General features: G+C 48.8%; 1 protein-coding gene and 1 non-coding gene across 3 annotated transcripts in view; one reads left to right on the top strand and one right to left on the bottom strand.

The window, feature by feature from the left end:
* Positions 1-13910, bottom strand: part of SLIT3 (slit guidance ligand 3) — a 783747-nt gene that overhangs the window by 41530 nt on the left and 728307 nt on the right. For both annotated transcript variants that reach the window (XM_049874285.1, XM_049874284.1), the window contains exons 30-32: positions 13587-13724; positions 11998-12238; positions 7600-7730 (exon numbers count right to left, since the gene is read on the bottom strand). In XM_049874285.1, the coding sequence (XP_049730242.1) occupies positions 7600-7730; positions 11998-12238; positions 13587-13724 (510 nt within the window). The remainder of the gene's footprint in view (positions 1-7599; positions 7731-11997; positions 12239-13586; positions 13725-13910) is intronic.
* TRNAG-UCC (transfer RNA glycine (anticodon UCC)) lies at positions 8919-8990 on the top strand. The gene has a single exon. It is a non-coding gene; the product is annotated as a tRNA-Gly (tRNA).

Genomic DNA, 13910 nt, shown 5'->3' on the forward strand with positions numbered 1-13910 from the left:
CTGTAAAATGGGGATGGTGATAGTGCCAACCTCACTGGATTTTAACGGGTAATGCATGGCCTCTGATGCCTAGTGAGTGCTCAGAAAAATAAAAAAAAAAAAAAGAAAAATACCAATGATTATTTTCTTGACCCTCACCCTGGGCTTGGAGGAGCTGAGTGTGGAAGGAGGGCTTGGAGGAGGGGAGCAGGTGGGTGGGCCCTGACAAAGGGTTACACCAATTTCTCACCCTTGTAGCTGCCCAGAGCTTTGCAGTTTACGGATGCTTCTGTGGGCCCAGAGCCATCTTTGAGGAGGGCACTCTTGTGAACCCCATTTCGCAGGGAAGGAATCCTAAGTAACTTGACCAAGGCCACACTGCTAGGAAGTGGTGAAACTGCAGTTCAAAGTCAGGGTTGATTCCCAATCTGAGCCTCCCATAACCTTGTCTTTGCCAGGAGGTGCTTACGGGTTAACAGGTCGCCTCCTTCTTGCCACATCTTAATCAGGGTTTCCTGGGAAGAATGCTTAAAGCCAGTGGTTTTCAAACTGTGGGTAGCTGCAGGTTTGGGGGTGGTCGGCACTGAAGGCTGATTTCTCACCACCATCCGAAAATCAGGAAGGTTCCATTTCTATTTGCTTAAAAAAATTATTTTTTTAATCTTGTCCTTGTGTTTAAGTAAAATATCAACGGGAAAAATGATTCTGCTACTATTAAAAAAAGGAGTCCTGGTGGTACAATGGTTAAGCACTCAGCTACTAACTGAAAGACCAGCAATTTGAACCCACCAGACCTGGTGATCTGCTCCCATCAAGGTTACGGCCTGGGAAACCCTATTGGGCCAGTTCTACTCTGTCCTATAGGGTTGCCATGAGTCGAATTGACTTCATGGCACATAACAACAATTATAGAAGAGAAAAATTGGAAGAAAAAAACTAAAAACTGCTGTTATCTCTAACAAGAAATGACACTATAGTGGTTCCAAGCCCCAGTAATTCATCCCCAGGAGAGAGATTTAAGGGACTCTGAGTCTTCCTGGCTATTCATGAGGCTAGAATAAAGCAGCACCAAGCTGAGAGACTAGAGGTGTTGGGCTGGGCTGGAAGGCTCCTGTCTGGGGCTGGCATGTGGACAAAAGCTGGCCAGAGGGGCCCATCCAGTTCTCCTTTGCTTTTAATAACAAGGTAGGCATGTGCTGAGCCAGATATTGTGTGAGTCTATGCTGGGTACTTGACCCACATTCTCTCATTTAATCCTAAGAACCCCTGAGTGGGAGGTACAATTTTTTCCCCATTTTAGCAATGAGTCTGAAGCCTTGAGCCTTAAAGTATCCAGCCCGGTGTCTTAAAGTAGAAGTGAAGGAAAGAGGACTCAAACTCAGGTCTCACAAGCCCACAGGACCCTACACCACCGAGAGACAAAGATGAAGGGGGATTAGGAGTGTTCTCATTTCTCCCCCCCCCAAAAAAAGCAATGGCTGCTAACCAGAAGGTGGGCAGTTCAAATTCACCAGCTGCTCCTTGGAAACCCTATGGGGCAGCTCTATTCTGTCCTATAGGGTCTTTGTGAGTTGGAATCCACTCAATGGCAACAGGTTTGGGCTTTTTTGATTTTCATTCCTCCAAGTACTGGCTGTGCTGACCTGGCTGCTGAGCGGTAACCACTAGGTGGCGGTAGAGCCTCACAGGAACAAAGAGTTTCTAGCTCTCAGGGAAGCCACAGCTTGAGGCCTCAGACTCCCTCTGCAGAAAGGCTCCCTGTCCCCAGCCTCTCTCCTGACCCAGCCCTCCTGTCCTGATGTCAGCGTGGTAGGAGAGCAGTTCTAGGGTGGAAGCCTAACCTGGGTTTTTATCCCAGCTCTGTTACTTCCTAGCTAAGGGCCTTTGAGTAAACGGCTGTCTGAGTGTCCTGCTTTTCATCCCTAAAATAGGAGTGAAGGTGTTTGCCTGGGGGTTATGGCGAGGATCACAGGAGACAAAGACCTTGACAATGGTAATTAAGGGCCATCCTAGAATCCTTCACTATTGCAACTTGAGTTACGGATTCTATAGGGAAAAATAAGAAACGACACAGGAAGCGTCAAAAGAAGATGGAAGGAATACACATTATACCAAAAAGAATTAGTCGGTGTTCAACCATTTCAAGAGGTGGCATATGATCAGGAACCGATGGTGCTGAAGGAAGAAGTCCAAGCTGCTCTGAAGGCATTGGCGGAAAAACAAGGCTCCAGGAATTGACGGAATATCAATTGAGATGTTTCACCAAAGGGATGCAGTCCTGGAGGTGCTCACTGGTCAATGCCAAGAAATATGGAAGACAGCTTCCTGACCAACTGACTGGAAGAGATCCATATTTATGCCTATTTCCAAGAAAGGTGATCCAACCAAATGTGGAAATTACAGAACAATATCATTAATATCACACACAAGCAAAATTTTGCTGAAGATCATTCAAAAATGGCTGCAGCAGTATATCAACAGGGAACTGCCAGAAATTCAGGCAGGTTTCAGAAGAGGACGTGGAACCAGGGATATCATTGCTGATGTCAGATGGATCCTGGATGAAAGCAGAGAACACCAGAAGGATGTTTACCTGTGTTTTATTGACCATGCAAAGGCATCTGACTGTGTAAAAAAAAAAAATTTTTTTTTTTGACTGTGTGGATCATAACAAATTATGGATAACATTGCAAAGAATGGGAATTCCAGAATATTTAATTGTGCTCATTTAATTCCAGAATATTTAATTGTGCTGTACATAGATCAAGAGTCACTTGTTCAGGCAGAACAAGGGGATACTGAGTGGTTTAAAGTCAGGAAAGGTGTGCGTCGTGGTTGTATTCTTTCACCATACCTCTTCAATCTGTATGCCGAGCAAATAATCCGAGAAGCTGGACTATATGAAGAAGATGGGGCATCAGGATTGGAGGAAGACTGGTTAACAACATGCATTATGCAGATGACACAACTTTGCTTGCTGAAAGTGAAAAGGACTTGAAGCACTTACTAATGAAGATCAAAGACCACAGCCTTCAGTATGGATTGCAACTCAACATAAAGAAAACAGAAATCCTCACAACTGGACCAATGAGCAACATCATGATAAACAGAGAAAAGATTGAAGTTGTCAAGGATTTCATTTTACTTGGATCCATAATCAACAGCCATGGAAGCAGCAGTCAAGATATCAAAAGACACATTGCATTGGGCAAATCTGCTGCAAAGGACCTCTTTAAAGTGTTGAAAATTTAAGATGTCACCTTGAGGACTAAGGTGTGCCTGGCCCAAGCCATGGTATTTTCAGTTGTGTCACATGCATGTGAGAGCTGGACAATGAATAAGGAAGACCGAAGAAGAATTGATGCCTTTGAATTATGGTGTTGGCGAAGAATATTGAATATACCATGGACTGGCAAAAGAACAAACAAATCTGTCTTGGAACAAGTACAACCAGAAGGCACCTTAGAAGCAAGGATGGCGAGACTGCGTCTTACATACTTTGGACATGTTGTCAGGAGGCATCAGTCCCTGGAGAAGCACATCATGCTTGGCAGAGTACAGGGTCAGCCGAAAAGAGGAAGACCTTCAACGAGGTGGACTGACACAGTGGCTGCAACAATGAGGCTCAAGCATAACAACGATTGTAAGGATGGTGCAGGACTGGGCAGTATTTCGTTCTATTGTGCATAGGGTCGCTATGAGTTGGAACCAACTGGACAGCACCTAACAACAACAACAACGAGCATGCACTACGGGCCAAACAGAGCTCTTTTGCAGCGTCTTAAAATGGACATTTAGAATCTAAGATGTTTCACATAGAAACCCTGAATTTCCAAGTTCTCTTCAGAATCTGCATCCCCGCCTGGCAGCATCTGCTGGAGCTGAGGTCAGCGGCCCCTTTGGATGGGGCCTGGAGGTTACCTCGGTCCCCACCACTTTCTGTCAGATCTCAGACCACTTCCTTCATGTCTGTCACCTCTTTGGCATCTCAGCTTAGAAGGCAGCAAGGTTGCCCCTTTGACGAGTTTCGGAGCCAAGGAATAATAAAATTTGTCTCCATTTGGGGCCCAAGAGGGGCTCATATGGGCTTTCCTGTGTATTTGCCCTGTGGTTTAATAGGAACCTTGAAGTACCCTCTTCGCCACCTGGGACTACAGTGGGGCAGATGAATAAGATCAGGCAGCAGACACACAGGATGCCATGGGATCCTGCCTGTACTCCTTTTCTGGGGTCCTTGGATTGCTCACCTCACTCTGGGAGCTGGTCAGTGGGGCCTTGAAAAGCCTGCAGGCTGCCAGTGCCCCTGATTAGATCAGGTTTGGTCTGGCTCTGGCCTGAGGCTGAGGAGGACTGCCTGGGAGGTTGGAGGTGGCCGCAGTGACTCTGAGGAAGAGGTGTCCTGATTTGGCTGTGATGGCCTCCTGGTCCCTCCAGCTGCAGGTCAGCTCAGCCAGTGCCCTATGTGACCCTCAGCCCCTTCCAGCAGTTGCTTCCAGACATCTTGATGGGGCTTCCACTCCGCAGGGCTTCCTCAGCCTGTGGAAATACTCCTGGCCCTGCAGGCCTCACTCAAACACTGCCTCTTCCTCCAGGGAAGCTTTCCTGATCCTTCAAGCAGAAATATCAGCTCCTTCCTCCGTGCCCCCGCAGCATATGGGATCGTTTTATTCGGCCTGTGGAACCATTGCTTGTTTGCATGCCTGTCTTCTTCCCTGGCTATGTTTTGTTTAACTCCGTGCCCCCTACACCTAGCCCAGGGCCTGGCCCTACAAGGTGTTTGACAGATGTTTAGTGAGTGAGTGAGAGAGAGAGAGAGTGCACTACTGGGGCAGAAACAGGGCTGCATTAGAGAACAGTGCTTGGGAACAAACCCATTTTTAATATGGGATTTCTGGGAGACTTAAGGGTTTTGAAGCTGAAAGACACTAAAGACCCGTTCTCAGACATGGGGGCATCCTTCACTTGGTTTCTCCCATGGATAAAGAGCTGGGAGCCTGCCCTGGGCCACCTGCTCCATCTCCTCTGATACCCCGACAAGGGTTTTAGAAGACAGGAATTCTCTGGTTTCCCCTTTTATTCCTCAGGCACTGATTAGGGAACAGCAGAATGTTTTAACACTCTAGCCTTTACCAAACCACCCCTAACAGCTCACATCAGCGCAGGGGAATGCTGGGCTCTTCACATGCCCATATAAAGGCTCAATTTGCTACCACTGTGATTAGATCAACCCTCAACCTGCAACAATGTACCCAAGAGGCAAGTTCTGTTATCATCCACATTATCCAGAGGAGGAAACTGAGGCACAGAGAGGTTGAGTAACTTGCGGAAACCCTTGTCTGTCTGACCCCAAATGCTGGAGCTGCTTGGTTTGTGGGCTGCTCCTGGCCCTCTCTCCTCAGCTGTCTGTCCTTCGACTTCCACTTCCACCATGTCTAGTGGCTCCAGGGGCACCGATGTTTAGAGGCCCAGACTCCAGAAAAGTCTGAGGCCCCTAGGGTGCGCCCTCTTTCTCTGGTGTTGGCCCATCCCTGAATGCACCTGACTTGCTGGTCCTTCTGTACTTGCCCTCCACCGGGAACCGTCTACCTGGGTTATTGTCTCCTGTGCTTGTCTTTGTTGCTGCCCTAGCTGGGCTTGTCCCCTGTCTTCTGGCACATACATATTCTTCCCTTTCCTTAAGGCCCGACTCCAGTGGCCTCTCTTCCAGGGAGCTTTCTCCTGGTAAACTAGTGCTTCTCAGACCAGGCTTCAAACAGGTTCATTCTGGTTTGAAACCCTCCTGAGAATTTGCATTTCTAACAAGTTCCCAGGTGATGCTAATGCTGCTGGTTAGAGGCCAATTCTGAGAACCACCAGTGGAGCAGTGGCTCTCAAAATTTATTTTACATAGGAATCACCTGGGGATCTTGTTAAACTGTAGCTTCTGACTCAGTATATCTGGGGTGGAAAGGCAAATTCTCCACAGGGATTTAAACTGGAACAAACCAGTTTAAAGCCCGGTGTCAGACTTACCTGTGCATCAGAATCACCTGGAGGTCGGGCTCATTAAAACACAGATTCCTGGGCCCCAATCTGGAGCTTCTGGTTCAGCAGGTCTGGTGTGGGGTCTGAGAATTTGCATTTCTAACAAGTCACCAGGTGATGCTGATCCTGCTAGTCTGGGGAATCACAACTGGAAAGCCACTGGCTTAAACCAAGAGTCTTTGGGTGGTACAGATGGCCAAGCACTCAACTATCACCTGAAAGGTTGGTAGTTCAAACCCACCCAGAGGCACCATGAAGAAAGGCCTGGTAATCTGCTTCTGAAAGGTCACAGCCTTGAAAATCCTATGGGGTAGTTCTACTCTGCAACACATGGGGTCAACATGAGTTGGAGCTGACGGCAACTGCTCTGGTTGGGTTTAAACCGACTATTTCCAACAGGGTTTGTTGGAGGTGTATTGGGGTCTCTGTGAGGGTGTGTGTGAAGGGGGACTCCACTCCTTCCAAGCCTGCAGGGAAGTTTTGTATTTATTTACTTGATATTCTCGAGTTCAATATCAAGTTTCAGTTGAAGGAAATGAACAAAGTCTGAAAATGGCTGCTCTTCATTAATCCTAGCCAAACGTGCTCTTGCTTCCAAAGGAGGAGGGGTGGCCTCTGGATGCTGGTCTATCTTTCGTACTGTGTCTTCCCCAAGTATGGCTCTCATTCTACTCGTGGCATGCAACATAATTTTAGGTGTAACACAGACGAACATTTTCTATTTTAACAGTTATGTATTTAACATGTATTATCGCATTATTAATGTCCCTGGGTGGGGCAAAGGGTTAATGTGCCCAGCTATTAATTGAAAAGTGGGTGGTTCAAGTCCACCCAGAGGTACCTTGGAAAAAAGACCGGGTGAACTACTTCTAAAAACTCAGCCATTGAAAATCCTGTGGAGCACAGCTCTATTCTGACACAGAGTCACCATGAATCAGGGTCGACTAGACAGCAGCTGATTTGTTGCATTATAACTTCTGTATGTATTGCCTGTGTTACATGTAATATGCATTATTTTACTGAGAAGTAGAAAAAAACTAGCATATTGAACCTGCGTATGTGACTTAGATGAAGCTAAATTTAAAGTGGGCAGATTTAAAATTGATGTACGGTAAAATATTCAGCCATAGTACAGCTGGCATACTGATAAGGCAAAAACCACGGTGATGGATTGAAGGCCTGAATTAAGGAAAAACCGACCTTGAGAACAGTTTGAAAGTCACTTAAGAAGTCGCCCTGCTCCCTTAACGCTCTCGGATTTCTTCCCCTTGAGTTTCATGCTCATCTCCCCGTTTTCTTTCTTAAACTAATAAAAGATTAGGATGACATTTTGAAAAGGGCATCTCATTAAGCAGCCTCGTCCCCATTGGAGCACCCCGCTCTGTGCAAAGTAGCCAGCTGGCCATTTATCTTATTTTTAATGAGGTGTCATCTCTCTGCGTGGGCCTGCCTTCCTCTCCTGCCTCCTCCAACAGCACTACCTACCCCTTCTCACCCCCACTTTATGCCAGCCTGTGGGTGGGGGGTGGAGAGTCTGCAGAGTCCCCCCTGGCCCAGACGCACGAATGCAGTGGCCGGGAGGGTGCACGTCCTTACCTGTATACCGTGGTTGGCGGGGAGCTCAGGCTGTCATACACGAGCCTCACGTGGCCCTGGTACAGCTCCAGAGCCAGGGGGTCGTTGTCTCCCTTGTAGAGAAGGATGCCATTGTCCTTGTCAGTGGCCACCTGGAGAGATTGGCCAGGGTGTATGGGTTGGGGCCACTTGAGGGTTAACCTCTTCCCTCCCCACCTCAGAGCCCTCTTCCAGGTGGCAGCTTCTGATCCCACCCTGATCTGAATTCTATCCACATTTCTTCCTCTATCTAGTCTGTGAGTTCCCAGAAGGCAGGGCTGATAACTTTTACTTTAGCAAAACGCTGACTGAGCAACTCAACAAATATTTATTGAGCACCAACTATATGCCACTGTGTGCCTATATATCTCATACCATCTCCTAACTCTTCATTCCTTTATCAGTTCATTCAACAGGCGGCTCCAAGTGCCACTGTGAGCCAGGCCCTAGACTGATATTTACTCACATTAGCTTTAATTATGGATTAATCCGTTCATCCATTCTTTCATTCATTCATTTGAAGCATTTATTGAGTGTCTACTCTGTGTTCAGCACTGGGAATACAGAGATCAACAGGGTTGCTGGCCTCCAGCGTTTCCAGAATAGAAGCAGAGTCACACAGAGAAAGAAATAATGGTGAAGTAGGTGATGGGCGTGTTAATAGATGAAGCGTAATGCTCTAGTCTAAATGAACTTGGGGAGCCCTGGTGGTGCAGTGGTTAAGAAATGGCTGCTAACCAGAAGGTCGGCAGTTCAAATCCACCAGGGTTTCCTTGGAAACCCTATGGGGCAGTTCTACTCTGTCCTATAGAGTCATGATGAGTTGGACTTGACTTGATGGTAATGGGTAGATGAAGTTGGAAGGGGAATCCATTAATTCTGCTTGGAGCAACGGATGGGTGGTGTGTGGCTCCCGGATCCGTTTAAAGAGGAGGTACGTGATTTATCCTAGGCTTTGAAAGGAGAACAGGAAAATTCCTTGGTAGCAACAGGCTGAGAGATGGGGGAAAAGGGGTCTCAGTAGAGGGAACAGCATCAACCAAAGTTTGGAAGTGGGTAAGGTTAAGTATAGGAGCCCTGGTGGCGCAGTGGTTAAGTGTTCACTGCTAACCAAAAGGTTGGCAGTTCGAACTCACCAGCTGCTCTGTGAGAGACAGACGTGGCAGTCTGCTTTTATAAAGATTACACCCTTGGAAGGCCTATGAGGCAGTCCTACTCTGTCCTGTAGGGTCACTACGAGTCAGAATTGATTTGACCACAATGGGTTTGGGTTTAAGGCATGTGTAAGAGTCCCTTTTGCAGCGCTGGTGGTATAGTGGTGAGCACAGCTGCTTTCCAAGCAGTTGACCCGGGTTCGATTCCTGGCCAATGCAGTGGGCTGACATTTCGGTTACTCCTGGTGGACAGTGGTTAAAAGCTCAACTGCTAACCAAAAGGTTGGCAGTTTGAATCTACCAGCCCCTCCTTAGAAATCCTATGGAACAGTTCTACTCTGTCCTGTAGGGTTGCTATGAGTCAGAATAGACTCAACAAAGAGTCCTTGGGTGGCGCAAATGGTTAATGTGCTTAGCTGCTAACTGAAAGGTTGGAGGTTCAAATCCACCCAGTGGTACCTTGGAAAAAAGGCCTGGAGGCCTACTTTCAAAAAAAATCAGCCATTGAAAACCCTCTGGAGCACAGTTCTAATCTGACACACGGGGGTTGCCATGAGTCGGAATCAACTTGACAGCAACTGATTAAGGTAGGTGCATGCTTGTGTTTGGGGGAACGAGTGGACACAGGGCTAGAAATTCAGGTGGAATCACCTGTTCAGCTTCTGCAGGCCACGGCCAGCTCACCCTGCAAATCTTGGCTTAAATGTCACTTTCCTCTGGAGGCCTTCCCTGATTTCTCCAAGAGTAGGTCAGATATTCCCTTGCCTCTCAGCTCTGTAAGGAGTTCCACCAGTACCTTGAAATTTTCTTCTTGGTACCCAACACAATCAGACTTAAACAATGGCTGGCAGAGAGGTTTGTTTAATGCTTGTCTCATCCCTAGTCCATAAGCAACATCAGGTCAGGGCCTTCCTATCTGTCTTGCTCACTGTGATATTCTTACGTAGTTCTCCATTCTTGGGCATGGTGTAAAACCAACAAAAACGAAACCTGTTGCTGTTGAGTTGGTTCCAACTCACGGTGACCCTATAGGACAGAGTAGAACTGCCACCCCATGGGCTTCCCAGAAGTGGCTGATGGATTCGAACTGCCAACTTTTTGGTTAGCAGTCGAGCTCTTAACCACTGCATGGAGTAGGCCTCATTAAATATTGGTTGAACAAATGGGACATATTTGTTTTTGATTCCCCCGGGGCCTGCTCTGCAGACAACACACAGTATAAATTCAAAGTGGGAATGCAGCCAAGAGCAAGAGGCAGAGACTCAAATCTCTCATCTTTGTGCGTCTTAGGCCCTAAGCAGCACTAGGTTGGGAGATGGTGGTCTTGGCTGCATTTTCCCGGCCTAGGTGGGTTGGTGGGTTTGAGGGCTGCCAGGTGGCCTGGCCTGTACCAGGGAAAAGGCTGAAAGTCCCTGTTCTTTCTGCCTTCAGGGCCCTCATGATGCCTGCTTCACCCTCAGTCCGTGGAGTAGAACTCCTGATTGGCAGTACAGAAGGACCATTGAGCTGAGAGTCAGAACCTGGAGCTCCAGTCTAGCCTCTAGCGTCACGACAATGTGATCCTGCCCAGGCCCTCCCCTCTGGGGGCCTAAGTCTCTGTATAGAGAGGAAGTATAATAACTATAAACAAAATGCTAACAATTACCATTTACTAACACTTACTACGAACCAGGCACTGTGCCAAGAATCACCTGAGGAATTTTTACAAATACTGGTGTCTGGGTTTCACCCCAGACCAAGTAAACTTGAATCTCTGGGGGTTGGGTCCCTGGCAAACAGAGTTGACAAAGTTCTCCACGTGATTCTACTATCTTATCAAGGCTGAGAAGCACTGGTTTCAGAAACTGGAGGGCACCCATTTGCCAGACACCTGACCTGATTAGGCTATCAGCTCTTACCCCCTGGCACGCATCAGCCTGATGGAACGGAAAGTAGAGCAGGTAAGCTCTGATAGGACTTCTGGGGCCCAAGGGATGCTCTGGTTAGTTGAGACCCAATAATGGGGTCCCTGAGTGGGTGGGACTGAGGGAGGGAAGGGTAATGAGGCGACAGGTGAGGGTAACCAGACTTCCTTCTCACTTGTGCCCAGGGCCACCCTCATCTCAGAAGGCCTGTCACTGGACTACAATTTTCCTGATGAGACGCCTTTTTAACTTTTTGTACATTTCTGCAATGCCTGTGCCTACAATGATGCCTGGCATGTACAGGTGCTCAACAGACCTTTGTTGAATGAATATTTTCTCCAAAAGCTCCAGATCTAACCTGGGACTATGTGGCCATATCCAAGAGGGTCCCAGGTGTCATTCAGCAGCCCCCAAGCCTGGCATGGGCCACCAATTGGCCAGCGCCCTCTAGTGGTGTCTCCAGGGTTCCTCCTGCCCAGTAAGCCTAAAGGCGGGGCCTATTCTTTCTCTGGAGTCCTGGTGGTGTAGTGGTTAAGAGCTATGGCTGCTAATCAAAATGTCAACAGGTCGAATCCATCAGCGGCTATTTGGAAACCCCACTGGGGCTGCTTCTACCCTATGGGATAGCTTCAGGTCCTCCAGAAATGTAGTTAGAAATAAATGTGCTCAGGTCTACATGTGAGGAGCCTGAAAGAAATTAGTCTGAAAAGAACTTGGCTCCTATGAAATGGTTTTCCATTCCCTGAAAATGGCCTGATTGCTTGGGCCTCCAGGCCTCTGCACATTCTGATCCCTCAGGCTTCCCACCACCACCCCCACCTCTGTCCTTCATGCTGTCTGTTAGGCCTCCACGCTGCTATGCTTCATCAGGCAAACTCCTACTCGTCCTTCAGATCCCAGCTTAGGTATCATGGCCTCTGGGGAGCCTTCTCTGATTCTTCCCAGCAGTCTGGGATCACTGCCCCTCCTGTATATTCCCACAGCACCCAGCATTGTCACTGTCTGTCTGTTTCCTTGTCATCCTGCCCTGGGCAAGGGGCTTTGTCTGGCATATAGAAATTGAACAAATATTTTCTAGAGGAATGAATGAATGAGGCTGAAAGTGGGGGCTGCTGTTTACAGTGAGAGCTGGTCACGAATTGTTTCTAGAACTCTCTGGACAGAGCTGGCTCAGATCCCCCAAATCCGAGTGTCGTCCTTGATGATGCTTTAGGGGAGGGGGCAGGATGCCACGGTCTGAGGCATGCCAGCTGTTCTCTGAACAGTCAGAGCGTGGGGTCAGGCTGGGGTCCTTCCAAGGGCAGGGCAGGGTGGGGGCGCACCTGTAGGGAGATGTTGGCCTGGGGCCGGACCTTGGCGGAGGCCAGTTCCACGTAGGAGTCCTTGCCCACAAAGTTGACGGTGATGAGCTTCTCACAGCGGGGCCCGGCAAAGCCTGGCGGGCAGCGGCAGGTGGGCTCTTGCTGCACCACAATGCACTGTGCCCCGTTCTGGCACTCGTACTGGTCGCAGGGGCTGGTCTGCAGCAGGACCATGGGCGGGGGGTGCTCACAGAAGAGCCCGCTGGCAGGAGGGCAGAGGAGCATGCAGGAGGGAGGAGAGGAAGAAGGCAGGAGAGCAGACAATCACAGTTATTTTGGCCTAAGAGCCCCTAGCAGAGAGAGTGGGGCAAGATGGGAACTGGGAGGCCCAGTTCCAGTCCGACCTCTAACTGGGGGAAGTCCTTTTCTTTCTCTAAGCCCCCGCTGTCCCTGGGTGGTGCGAACGGTTAACGTGCTCAGCTGTTAACTGAAAAGTTGGTGGTTTGAGTCCACCCAGAGGTGCCTTGGAAGAAAGACCTGGTAATCTACTTCTGAAAAATACTACTGAATATCCTATGGAGCACAGTCCAACTCTGACACATGTGGGATTGCCATGAGTCAGAATCGACCTCCAGGACAATTGGTTTTAAGCCTCAGTCCTTGCCCCTCCCCCATTTATAAAATGATAAGGTTGGACTAGAGTACAGGTCCCCAAATGTCAGTGTCATCAGAATCCTTGTGGATGAGGGTTCAGATTCCTAGCCCCTCCAGTTCAAATTTAGTAGCTCTTCACTGGGGCTTGGGAATTTACATTTTTACAATTTACATGCCTCTGATGCAAATGGTCTAAGTGGGGCTTGGAGAAACAGTGATCTGAGAAGCCTGTGGTTCCTTCTAGGCTCACATCCTAGTCTGTGACCAAAGCTCCTTTGCATGTTGTGCATTTATGCCATCCACTGGATCCAGATTTACTTTTATGTCATCTAGCGAGTACTGACGTACACGGAAATGTCTCTCAGTCTGGCCCCCTTAAGTGTGGCCCCTTATGCCCTCCACCTTCCCCACCCTCCCCTGACAGTTAGTGAAGGAGCTGGGACCCAAGCCTCTCCTTCCACTGTCCCCAGCAGACAACTCCTGGCCCCCTGGCCAGTGCTTCCCATCTCCCCTTTCTCTTCCTGGCTTCATGATTCTAGAGACTGACTCCAACCCTCCCATTCACCTCCACTTTTCTGCCATTGGGCCACCATACTGTTTTTTCTCTCCAGCCTAGAAAAATGATTTTTGCCAGTGTAGCTACTTGGCTACCCCCATGTCTCAGGCTGGGCTCCAAGATGTGGCATCTTCTGTTGGATGGAATCTTGTCCCATCTTGACATATGTGAGCTGGGACCTAAGTGCAACTCCCATGTGGAGTTGTTAGTCCAGAATGGACTAACGTCTGCTCTATTTTCCTTATGAGACTTGTAAGGGTTGAAGAATAAAGGTACCACTGAGAGCTGGGGCGAGGGCTCCTGGGCCTGGGTCTCCAGCCTCTTTGCCTTGGCCAACCAGTCCCCATCCCATCTTGTCTGGCCCAGGCTGTCGCCTTCCTGTGGTGGCCCTTTGCCATACCTGAAGCCCTGGGGGCAGGTGCAGGTGTAGCCATTGACCGCATCCACGCACTGGGCCCCGTGGCGGCACTTGTGGGCCACGCAGTCATTGTTGTCCATCTCGCAGAACTTCCCACTATAGCCAGGGACGCACTCACACCTGTAACAGAGGCAGAACAAGGGTGAGTTTCCAGGTGGTAGCCCTCCCCAGGCGGCCTCTTCCTCTCTCCTCTACCTACCCAATTTCCTTACAGCTCCCCTCAACTCTCACAGGCTCTGCAAAGCCTGGTTCCACCTTAGGTTTTATGGGTGATCTGCACGCAGCCTTTGCTGCCTACGAGTTAAT

Source organism: Elephas maximus, chromosome 2 (assembly GCF_024166365.1).
Source record: "Elephas maximus indicus isolate mEleMax1 chromosome 2, mEleMax1 primary haplotype, whole genome shotgun sequence".
Taxonomy (NCBI): domain Eukaryota; kingdom Metazoa; phylum Chordata; class Mammalia; order Proboscidea; family Elephantidae; genus Elephas; species Elephas maximus.